Source organism: Haliotis rufescens, unplaced genomic scaffold (assembly GCF_023055435.1).
Source record: "Haliotis rufescens isolate VD_foot unplaced genomic scaffold, xgHalRufe1.0.p SCAF_14, whole genome shotgun sequence".
NCBI classification, from domain to species: domain Eukaryota; kingdom Metazoa; phylum Mollusca; class Gastropoda; order Lepetellida; family Haliotidae; genus Haliotis; species Haliotis rufescens.
Window position 1 is genome coordinate 8,928,130 of NW_025963824.1, and position 12,569 is coordinate 8,940,698.

Below are 12,569 nucleotides of genomic sequence, written 5' to 3' on the forward strand. Positions count from 1 at the left end.
AACCTTCAAGTTAAGGATCGAAACATCTTGTTCCACAATGAAATGTAGCTGCTTCTGAAACAATATTTCAATAGAATGTTTTAACTAGAAAGAAACGTTATAATTTTCTGAAACTTTTCTAGGATATTGTCCAGGAACTTGTTTAGGAACTTGTCCAGCTCTCTGGTGTCCTTTACGCTTACGAAATACATATTCCACTTTTCATCGTGTCTCAAGCTAAATGTAAAGCAAGGCAGCTCTTGATCAATAAAGGAGCACCAACTCATGTTACAAAATCAGGATTTATAAGATAATTATGTTCTTATAGGTAACTCCTGCCTTGATGATGCTTTCGCGAATAACTGGTGTCATCATCAATTTTCAGTGGTCAATTCATATTATTTTCACAGCTATTTTGCTCTTTAGGCCAGATGGAATCTGTTTCGACCAGTTTTTCTCTTGCCTTGTGAATTTAAGTTAACAGAGGTATGTTGATGTTATTTGAAACTCCTGACTGACCGTCGAATAAAGATATAGTGGTGAAAACAATTATACAATATCATGATAAACAAGGCCAAGACTATCGATGTTCTTATTGCTTGAGTATTGCTGGAAGCAGCATTAAACCGTAGTTATTCACACATATCCATCTGGTCTGCTTGTAGAGCGGAAGGTTTGTGTTGAGGTCCTCGGCCACGTCTTATTAAAAGGCCTTAGCGTTTGCACTTCTTGTTACAGAACTGACCGGCTCTAGTTAGAATAATGTGTGTGAGTGGAGTTTCCATGTTAAAACTGTGTATCTGGCTAAAACTGGTTAGCCCTATTAATCAGGCAGGAATCCTGACTAAAATGGTGCCGGCAAACCAAGAAACATAATCGGGCGAACCGGGATTCCACCCAACGATCATAGGTTTCTGGCTTGCCCAAAGGGCCGCAACTTTGAGCTTACACGACTGGACCACCCGTCCCACCTAGTCCGGACTTGTACAAGCAACCACACACAATGTGCTTGCACGTCGCTATATAAGTGAGACGAGGTGAAATGGTGTTTATTGGTTGACATTTTACAGCAAGGCGAAGTCACATGTGTGTGTGGCTGCTTGTACTTGTCAAGACTAATTATAATACAAAACATTATTCTTTTATAATCCAAGGGTAAACACAGATATTCATATTAAGAGCGTGAATAGGATTTATTTTTAGATTTCAAAGGTACTATAGTCTCGAAAGATTTGTCAGTGGGACATACAGATCTACTTATAGTATATGGTCCAAACTATCACTAAAAATATGGACAGAGGTATTAAGTTTCAAAATCGTGTAATGCTTGTGAAATATTTTACCTTCTTACACATATTGACTACAGCAAAATCTCACAAACTCAGAGTCCTTGGAACTATTAAAAAGTATACCCAGTACAAGAAGAGGAATACAGATCAGGATTGTGTCATCTTAAAAACAAATCGAATTATAGTACGCGCAGTTTACAATGCTATATTGCATTCCATGTTGATATCCTGAAATATATTAATTAATGTAAATTGACTTGATTTGGACGTCTCCTGTCACTGTGAGTGTGTTCATTGTCTCCGTCTGGAATTCCTTTGGGACTTCATGATTGAACAGCACATTGCCATCAACAGATACCTGAAATTACGAATTCAATTTTATCATAGATTGGTGAAAAGTAACGTTGATACACTTAAAATCTAAATGTTGGCACGTCCATGACGCTATGAATTTATCAGCATGTTTCAAAAATCTGTCAAGAAAATCAACTTGGGTCAATGATTTGTTCTTGTTTAAAGTTTAGAAATACCTCACAATAGTCACACATTTCAGCCTTTGTTACACAATATCTGCACTTCCTCTACATTTGTTGCTCTGATAAGACTTAAACATAGACGTGTCCAACTACTCCTTTGCTTTTTACACACCTCATTACTTTTAAGATGATTTCTGAATCTATAAAATTTTATATTATTCAGATCTTCAACTGGACAAATTAGCCTTAATAAAAGTAGTAAATATTATTAAATTGCAGGAATGTATTGAATAATAAATTGACAGTCTCTATTGTTTTCGTAAAGGTACTTGATTCATCCTCTAAATCAAGGTCTATCCCTCGACACCACTACCGGAGGTGAGAGAGAAGGATTCCAAAACATCATGGCAGAAGTACAGAAAAATGACACTGTAGCGGATACAGGAATAGAACTAGCAAAGACAATGTATATAAACCATCACCAACACCTCCAGTCGTACATATGAAGCACTCCGTTGTGCAGTACACTTTAACAGTTTTCCCATTTCCTAAATTCATTAACATTTACCAGTTTTCTATTACAGTGCTCATAATTCAAAATAGAGTTTGTTTTGAGACGAACCAAAGAAGTAAAAAGAAGTAATAACAGAACAATGGCAATTTTCCAATGTGGCTGCCTCAAATTGAGTCATGTAAAAATTGTCAAATGATGCCGTAGCTGCTATCACCTGACAATCATTTTGCTTCATAGGTAGTGTCGTTTCACAAATATTTTTGGACATTATGTACAGGTATTTCTTTCTTTGAAGGCTTTAAGGTCTCTTAGTTGAAATGCATGACCCGAGTCTCTCATTTTTCGGCTCCATTATGATCACCAAAACGCGGAAATGGACCCCGTATTGTGTATGATCATGTAAAACGTCCATGTTGTACCTGAAAGTCATTCTCCCCTAATACCACTTCTAACGTGAATGTCCTGTTTGCTAGATTAGGGCATCTTTCTGCAGTATTCCAGTCTGAGCCAGTTCTTCCTTTGCTGCTGGAATAGTCCATGCATTGGAGAGGAATTCCTTCATCAGTTTCGCCTACAGATATGTCCAAAGAGGCGATTTCGGGATTTTCCACGGTGATGCCAAACCTTCAAATTGAACACTTACAAATTAAGGTGAGCTGAACAATAAAGATCTTGTAGGAATGTTAACTTTCAAATAGGGTCAAACGGAGAATGCTTGAAAAATTAAATGATTAAATTATGCTTTCACACTTGTCCAATCTCATGGAGGAAAACAGTAAAGCAAAATGCACATTCGTAACTCGTGGTCGTGGCTATAAACAGGCAAGTTTAAGCCAATATTTTGTCATTCAATTGTCAACATTTTTCAAGTTCGAAAATGCCGAGACTCAGCGCTGCCGTTCGGAACATCGCCATAGGACGTATCCAAAGAGGGGAATCGCAGTCTTCTGTTTTGCTCACCACTTCAACGTCCACAACAGCACCATTTGCCGCCTTTGGGACCGATACACACAGTTCAATTCCACTGCAGAGCAGTCGACCAAGAGTTACCACCCCTGCACAGGATCGCTACATTCCACTGTTCCACCTACGTCATTGCCATGTCACAACTACAGAGACTGCAGTACGCATCCCTACTTTGAGGAGGATATCGGACCAAACTGTCGGGAACCATCTTCGCGAGGCTGGAATTCGACCCAGAAGACCAGTTATCGTCCCTGTCTTGCAACAGATCCATCGACAGCAACGCTTGCGTTGGTGCCATACCTTTCAGCCTTTGAATTTGAGAAACTGGAGACGAGTGTGCTTTAGCGATGAATCATGATTTCTTCTTCATCGGCGAGATGGAAGACAACGTGTTTATCGTGGTCGAAATGAGCGTTTTGCCCCACATTGTGTACGTGAATTCGACAAATTCGGTGGCTGTAGTGTCATGGTGTGGGGGGCCATATCCTACACCATGAGATCTGACTTGGTTGTGGTTCAGGGAAGTTTGACAGCAAATCGCTACATGACACAAATTCTTCAACCTCACCTTCTTCCAATCATTGACCGCTAGAGGGAGCTGTTTGAACAGGACAATGCTCCTCCACACAGCTCGTGTCACGTTAGACTACCTGCATAATGCCAACATCAACGACTTGCCCTGGCCGTCGAGATCTCCAGATCTCAACCCAGTCGATCACTTCTGGGATGAACTCGATAGACGTGTACGTCAACGTCAGAACACGCCGCAGACACTCCCACAACTGGCCAATGCGTTTCAAGCAGAATGGCACAGAACTGCGCAGGAAAGAATTCGTGCACTTATCCAGTCATTGCCGAAGAGATGCAAGCTGTGATTGCTGCCCGGGGCGGTCACACGAGATACTGAGTTCAGCGCTACCTTGTGGCCTTATGTGACATGACAATGAACGGTTTTCAATGTGTTCGTACACCGACAATATGTGACTATCAAATTCCAAAATTTCATATTTGTATCTATGATATGAAATCAAATATATATTGACTTTATTAGATACAATAAATTTACTAAAAATCTACTTGTGCATTTCGTTTTTTGAAGAGTGTATTAATATCACTGACTTTTGCTATCACCACTGATTTTGTATTAGATACAGACCACTGCTATCATATTGTCTATTGTCATTGGATATTGTGCTAACACGATATTGTGTACTGCCATTGTAATTGCTGTGCAGTTATTTGTATCGATTTGTAAACCTTGTGAATTTTGTTTTGGATTTTTGAATATAGACTTGTTGTTGGTTGCTTTTGGTTTAACGTACATATTTATGGGTTAACACATTGATTCAGTTTGGGAATAGACACGTTACAGAACTGTCATACATGCTAGCTTCAATTGTTTCCATTTCAAGGTAAAAAATGGGCATCTCAAACGAGTGTGAAACAAGGTCGCAATGTACATATAGCATGCATGCGGCATCGTCGTGTTGTAGTCTTAGTGAGTTGGAAGTGACAGATATACACACCATGTTGAACTGGATGTTGTTGTTAAGGTGAAGGTCACTTTTTCCCCAGGCTTCAGACTTTCACTTACAGACACCTTTCTCTGCAGATACAACATTAACATTGCCAATTAACAGCTGGAAATGTGTTGTATTACGAATGTAATGTAAAATAAGTAGCTTTAACAAAATCAAGTAAATTCCTTCTCTCGTGTACTGATAAGGAGTGTTTGTTTTCACTCAGAGAAAGTTACTAAATAACATGCGCAAATCTTCAAATACTTGTTCCTTATCAACGTATGTAATATCAAATACAAAAGGGTTATCTTAAAAATTATGCAGCCACTGATACCGCCTCATTTGTTTAATCTTTAGATCTGTGCATAAAGAGTAATTTCCTTTTCAAGTTAGGGATGGGACTAGTCAATGAAAAAATCCAGAATATTTCTAGACTGCCAATGCCATTCCACAACCAATCAGACTGTAGTATCAACGTTCGGTTTGCGAGTAAAAAAACAATTACAAAGAAAACTCCAATATTTCAATAACTATCAATCGAGGGGTACTGTATCCTCTAATAGTACCGATATGCAAAACAGGACACATCATATTGTAACAATGCTACACAGTCCCTTGTTACTTACTTCATTGTATTTATTGGTCACATGATTGGTGTGGCATGATCGTCTCCGTATGTTGGTGCCATAAGCCAGCTGAGCAAGGAGGAACGAGCCATTTGGACATTGAAGCTCTTCAGTGGCAGCTGGAACTTGCAAAGGTGAAAATGGCATGTGTGTAAGCTTTGAATTTAGAAAATATTCCTTACTGAGTGGTCAATTTGAGGTTTCAAATCACAATGACAACCTCTGATTAAAACCACGGATGCGGTGAAATAAGTATCACAAATGTGTTTGTTTGGGCCTACTCTGAATGTCACAAGTTTAAAATAAAACAGAAGCAGACCTCATAAATTTTGTATAACGGTAATGTACTGACGACATATGGTGGCTGTCAATGTTACATCTAATAAGGACACAACCGTATAACCCTGTTTCAATAATAATAATAATAACAATAATAATAATAATAATCGCAACCTGAAAAGTGAAACGGAAGGCTTTCTATTTGCCGCTCAGGACCAGTCACTTCCCACTCGAAACCGTCAATGATTGTGTAGCTCGATTATATTATTACCGTCTTCGCCATGCTTGTAGTTTGACACGACCCAGGATATGTAGACAGCGTCATGGAAAATGATGAATTTCAAAAGTCTTTGGAATAGGCCCATTTACAGCCTCAAACGTATCCAGGCCAAAAACTCTGATCTTGTCCCATTTGATAAATCCAATGAAATCATTAAATTTTCTGTCCCCTTTGACACGAATGTGATTGACAAGATTGAGGAAAAAATATGCCGACCTCGCCTTCGAAATGTCACACTTGTATCCCCAGTACCAAGTTGTCCGACTCCCCATTGTTCTCGGTGCTTTTGGTTTGGTACCACCCAATCCGTTTACTGACATTAAGAGAGTACCCGGGTTTGCTACCATGAAAACAGCCCTTCTGACAATCTGGGAAATGCAGAAGGTTGCAGTGTTGGGGAGTCTTGACATCCTCCGAAAAGGTCTTGGTAGGTTTGACTGGGCAGCGCATTATTATCCCTAAATTACCTGATGCAGTTGTCACTGATGACCAACACATGGGCTCAAGACATACAATTCCTATTGTTGGTCTCGAAGATTTTGAGTTTCCCATTCCGACCCCTCTTCTGCCCGTTGTATATATTTTGTGTATATCATCACATAATATCCCACTCGCTCAACAATAGTAAAGCGACAAAACCCTTTCAAATATGCAATAGAATCTCTATTGGACGATTCCGACTATATCATAAGCATGTGTTTATGAATCACTAATGGTACTAGTCAAAATAAGGAATTGCATCTGACATATTTTTTTGTCACTGATGCGTCAAATTCGGAATTGTCCTCCACATGTCTTCCATAACACGTTTTGAAAGCTTTACTGAAGCCTTGAATTTCAGACAAATTTACCTCTTGTAATGTAAAAGGAGCACACACCAGTCATTTGATCGAACTGATTGGCAGACTTAATGATTTCCCTGCATTTCCCGTGAGCACATTGTTCCACGAATGAAGGCTTTGGTACGTTCGAGCAGAGAAAGATGTTGAATAACTGCCGCAGTAACATCTCTCTTCAGTAGTGTCAGACCAGTTAAAAGACTAACTGGTCGACGAAGTCATCCTGATTTATTTCATACAGGTAGTGAACATGATACGTACACATAGAAATAGTATCTTTGAAAGTCAGTCAAATGAATAATCAAAATAGAAATTAACAGACGGGTTGTTTCTCTTCTTTTCGTAAAATATATGAAAACTTTTCACATTACATTACATTACAATAAATACTTCATGGCTGACATTAACTTAACAGAAATAAATATTGACATCCGAGTAAACTGGAAAGCAAAAAATATGAAATACACAAACACATTAATAAGTATTTTCTCAGCTTATATAGTATTTTCACGTTACATTAAATGAATGTGGTATGCCTCATAAACATTAACGTTTATGTTGTGTTTTTTTATTTCGATTAATGGAGGCTCTTGGCAGGAAGGAAGTTTCTTAATTCGGAAGTTATATATTTCTGTAGACTTTCTGTTGAACTTTGCATTATTTCATATTGATAAGTATATTCAACACTCTTATCTGATCCGCATCTTGAGAAAGACAACAACGTAGAATATCCTACGAAAATTGTATGTGTCATTGCAAAGACACCCTTCAAAAAAAGAAAGGCACAGGATTTTTAGTAAATTCATTGCACCTAATAAAGTTGATATATTTAATTTAATATCATGGATACAAATATGAAATTGTGGAGCTCGATAGTCACATGTTGTCGCTGTACAAAGGCATTGAACACTGTTCATTGTCATGTCACATAAGGCCACAAGGTAGCGCTGAACTCAGTATCTTGTGTGACCGCCCCAGGGCAGCAATCACGGCTCTGGATCTCCTCGGCACTGACTGGATAAGTGTACGAATTCTGTCCTACGTAATTCTGTGCTATTCTGCTTGTAACGCTCTGGCCAGTGGTGGGACTATCTGCGGCGGGTTTTAACGTTGACGTACACGTCGATCGAATTCATCCCAGAGGTGATTGATTGGGTTGACATCTATAGATGTCGACGGCCAGGGCAAGACGTTAATGTTGTCATTATGGAGGTTCTCCACCGTGACACGGGCTGTTTTCGGTGGAGCCTTGTCCTTTTGCCATACACATCTATTTCTTTGTTTGTTTGGTTTATTGTTCTGTTGTTTAACCCCGCACTCAGCAATATTCCAGCTTTTTGACGGCGATATGTAAATAATCGAGTCTGGACCAGACAATCCAGTGCTTGACATCATGAACATCGATCCACGCAATTGGGATACGATGACATGCATCAACCTAGTCAGCGAGCCTGACCACCCGATCCCGTTAGTCGCCTTTTATGACAAGCATAGTCACCTTTTACGGCAAGCATAGTTGCCTTTTACGACAAGCATAGTCGCCTTTAACGGTTGCTGAAGAGTTATTCTACTCCGGCTCTCCACGGGTCGTATCAGGTATAAACGTTGGTTGTAATTATATGGTGGAGAAAAACAATTTCTTTGGTGGTGATATAGTGTAGTAATCAGACATATCACAGTTTTATCATACATTGCAACTCTATTTTGACAAGGAATTTGGTCGAACTTGAGGCTTCATTTTCAGCGGTTCATTCATATGGTTTTCACATCCATTTTGCCCTTCACGCCAAATGGTAATGTTTCTGTGGGGCCGCCTCCGTGGTCTAGTGGTCGTGCGTCTACCCAGAGAGAGGAAGGTCCGGGGTTCGATCCCCGACCGCGTCATACCAAAAGACTTTAAAAGATGTCACTTGTTGTTACCCTGTCTGGCGCTCGGCATTAAGGGGCGAAAACAAGGACTGGTCAGCTCGGAGTCAGTATACTGTGTCTGAGTTGGGTATTTATGTTAAACTGCAGCATGGTATCTTAGTGAGCTAGCACTATAAATCAGCATTAGTCTCGACTAGTACAAGCAGCCACACAAACACACACACTACATGCACGTCGCTTTATAAGTGCAATAATCGTGACGCGACGCGATGTTAAACCCCATTTCACCTCACCTCACCTGTTTCTGCGGATAATCAAGACTAGTTATTTATTCACTTGTATTGACTATTGCTATTTTAGTAAGCTTCTTGAGCTGCAACAGAACATAAGAGCCGAACATTTGTATATTATCCTTTCTTTCTCTTTCTCTTTCCAACGAAACGGAAACTGTAAACTGGATGTCATCATAAGAATTGTCTTGGTCAGCTCATCATCAGTCAGTGAGTGAGTGAGTATGGTTTTACGCCGCTTTTAGCAATATTCCAGCAATATCACAGCGAGGGACACCAGAAATGGGCTACACACATTGTACCCATGTCGGGAATAGAACCCGGGTCTTCGGCGTTACGAGCGAACGCTTTAACCACTAGGCTCATCAACCTCCCTGGCTCATCCTCAGAGATACGAAGAAACATTATCTATGTCATTTACATTTTCATTCAGATAAATGATCTCGTTCAGATTAATTAATATTGAATGCAAAATAACAAAGAACAAATCAATATTGTTTAATAGCTTCATGTCTTATGTTCGATCAATATCCACATGAAGCAGATGTATACCTTATTTGGATTTTACTGTCAAGCCATACGAATCCAGTACACATCATCATCATCACATTAACCGTTTGTTTATCATCGCAATTACCGGAGCTACCTGTAACTCCGCACCAACTTCCCCAGTCATCTGTTGATTTGAACCAAAGGTAGTGTGTACATTTTATGATTTTGGAAAGGATCACTTTCATTTGAGAATTGTTTTAATTGTTTATAATGACATTGCAATAGTGCTTTACTGTTGCAATTACTATGGCAATTACGTTAGTAAAGTGTCCAATAAAGACACATGAAAAAATACTGTAATAGTGGTATTAATCCCAACAACACTCGCCCACTCACTGGGTTCATTTATCACAATAGAAGTAGACATACCTACATTTTGGCCTCGACCAAGAAACTGCTTCCAGGATCTAGTGGATGGAGACCTAGGTTCGGTCCCCTGGCCGATGATAAAAGTTTGTACTTGCCATGATCCTGACTGGTGTTCAGCATTAAGGGGCAAAACCAACGACTGGCCACCTCAGAGTACAATTGGGCTGTGCAGGGTATCCATGTCAAACTGTGGCAAGGCAGTTCAGTGCGCTAGCACTATAAAACTGAGATAAGGACGGTCCAGTACAAGAAGCCATATACAACTGATGCGTCAATTTTGGAAATGTACTTCGTATGTCTACCATAAAATATTTTGAAAGCTTTACTGATGCCTTGATTGTTGTAACTTTGATCAAACAACTTCTGAGCAAGAGTCGTATGACGCTCTAAACATTCAAACCATGTTTAAGTTAGCTTTAAACTGAAGAAGTGGAGACTTGATACTCCAAGATAGTGAAAAAAGACAGTGAAAGGTATCTAAATTAGTCAGTATTTATGTCACCAGATGCCACGATCATAGTCACCGTTGGAACAAATCCTGAGTGAGTTTCATGGTGCTTTGAATAAATAATACTTCATGTTAATAATGCTGTGCTATCTGAATGAAACAATTCGTAGACCTTTATACATCTTTGGATGGTCCAACGGATATGAACCTTGAAGACTTCATGTTAATAATGCTGTGTTATCTAATAGCACGCGGAACACTCTGAAAGAAGCAACACTTGGACCTTTATTCGATGGTCCCAAGCAATAACCATAATTAGGGCAAATCAAACACAGGATCGGCGGGTCCTGGTATGGTTTAGGGTCGAAACTCACACGTCGAACTATTGTAGGTTAAACGACTGCATATTTTCTGAAATATCTGAGTTGTTTCTACAGAGGACCATATTTCTGAATGAGAGCCTAACGGCTGGGGCCAATGTAACCTTCCACTGTGTTCCAAACATAAATGCACTTGAGTAAGTATATCTTATTTTTCAACAACTTCAGATTCGTTGTCTCATGGCGGCACATATGTTGATAGATACACAAGTTCTCCAAGGCCTCAGGCATCACAGACACATCCTCGTACACACACGATTCCAGAACATAAACGATAACAGCCAGGGCGATTACATTCTTATGTCAGTATACAACGAAAATCATATTTGGTGTAATGCTCGTTTCTGTTAGAACTTAAAAACTTGAAATTCCTATTTTGTCTTTTAAACAGATTGTATATGTGGTGATTGACTTCTCAGGTGAATTCCATGTACAGCAAATTTATATCTGTTAGATGTTTGTTGAGTACATTATTTTGTGAATTATTTGAACAGTTCACGTCAATGGCGTCCACACAAACAGGGAAAACCAACCATTAAAGTGTGATACAAACACAATTCTTTTCTTCCATGCTTGTAAGGAAATGCAGTCGAACCCCGTTATGTCGAATTTGGATGTGTCGAATTCACGGTTGTCTCGAATTCATTTGGGAGTCCCAAGTATCCAAATTAAGTATACAATTCCCCTGATGTATCGAACTTGGATATCTCGAACATTGTTTCTAGGTCTCCACCAGTTCGACACAACGAGATTCAACTGTATATTTTGTGAAGTGTATGTGCTTGTATTTTGAAGGTGTGAATTCTCCCTTGGTAACAGCGACGTTGCGCCGATAGAGATTACTGTTAATCTGTAAGACGTTCCTCCATTGATAACGTATGGAAGCTACGAAGGAGGTGGCGCGTTTAACTCACATGAGGCAGAAGCAGGCCCAAATCTTGCCAACAGAGAATTCAAGCTAGATGTTCTGTTTGGCGAGGGCGCCTTTAAGGTAATCATCGAAACTTCTTCCTAGAAATGAAGATGACATTAAAAACTATATTTCATAGGATGCGTTATCCATAAACTTTCACGTAATATTTTGTGGAGGCAGTTAATGCGTAATGAGCATACTGTATTTTCAAAATGGATTTGGAATTTGGAAATTTCGTCCCAAAAACATTACCTTCCTATGTCAGTATTTAAAGGACAAGCATTTTCTCATAAATATTCTCCGCTTTAATGATGCAGTTACTTGAAACAGTGGGATGCTAATGCTATTTGAAACCTCTGATCGGGTTCGATCAATCTCTAAAAGTAAACAGAGAAATACTCTATAACTCACGCTGCAGTGATAAACATATGGAATTCCAATATGTCATGAATACATTGTTTCTTTGCAAAAACATCAGTAGCAAATTTTAACTAGGTATCACCTTCCATACCCTTGCTTGGTTTGTCTGCTCTGAAGCGCTTGCACTCATCGCCGCACACCCAGGACATGTCAGGGCCGTCATTTTCATGTTTTATTAGCTTCGCCATCATATTGTTATATATGTAATTAATCTCATTGGTTCTGTAATTACATTATCTTTGTACATTTATCCCACCCTGTGTTCTGTAAACATATCATCAGGTATATATACATATTAACTCTTTGTACTTACTCAGTATTCAACTGATGAAGGTGCAAGAAGTAGCTCTGAAACGTCGTCGCAAATAATAAAATAACTGTCATGTGTGCATGATTATTGATAGTTGAAAGTGAAATGGACTTCTGTTGAAAACCGGTTCATAGTGTGATGACAGCCGATTCACAGGATTTCTGGCTTTTTAATGTAACCGTGTCAGGATTCTTTGAATTATTAACAAGGCTAACTACTGTTTGACGTTTCAGGTTTTTGTAGATGGCAT

At 39.2% G+C, this 12,569-nt stretch overlaps 1 protein-coding gene across 1 annotated transcript; it reads right to left on the reverse strand.

The window, feature by feature from the left end:
- Nucleotides 1-1,506: 1,506 nt before the first annotated feature.
- Nucleotides 1,507-5,517, reverse strand: LOC125379185. Its single transcript, XM_048395404.1, has 4 exons — nucleotides 5,371-5,517; nucleotides 4,751-4,830; nucleotides 2,678-2,882; nucleotides 1,507-1,626 (listed from the first exon to the last, which is right to left on the reverse strand). The coding sequence occupies exons 1-4, from the start codon at nucleotides 5,515-5,517 to the stop codon at nucleotides 1,507-1,509; spliced, it is 552 nt and encodes a 183-aa protein (XP_048251361.1).
- Nucleotides 5,518-12,569: the final 7,052 nt, after the last annotated feature.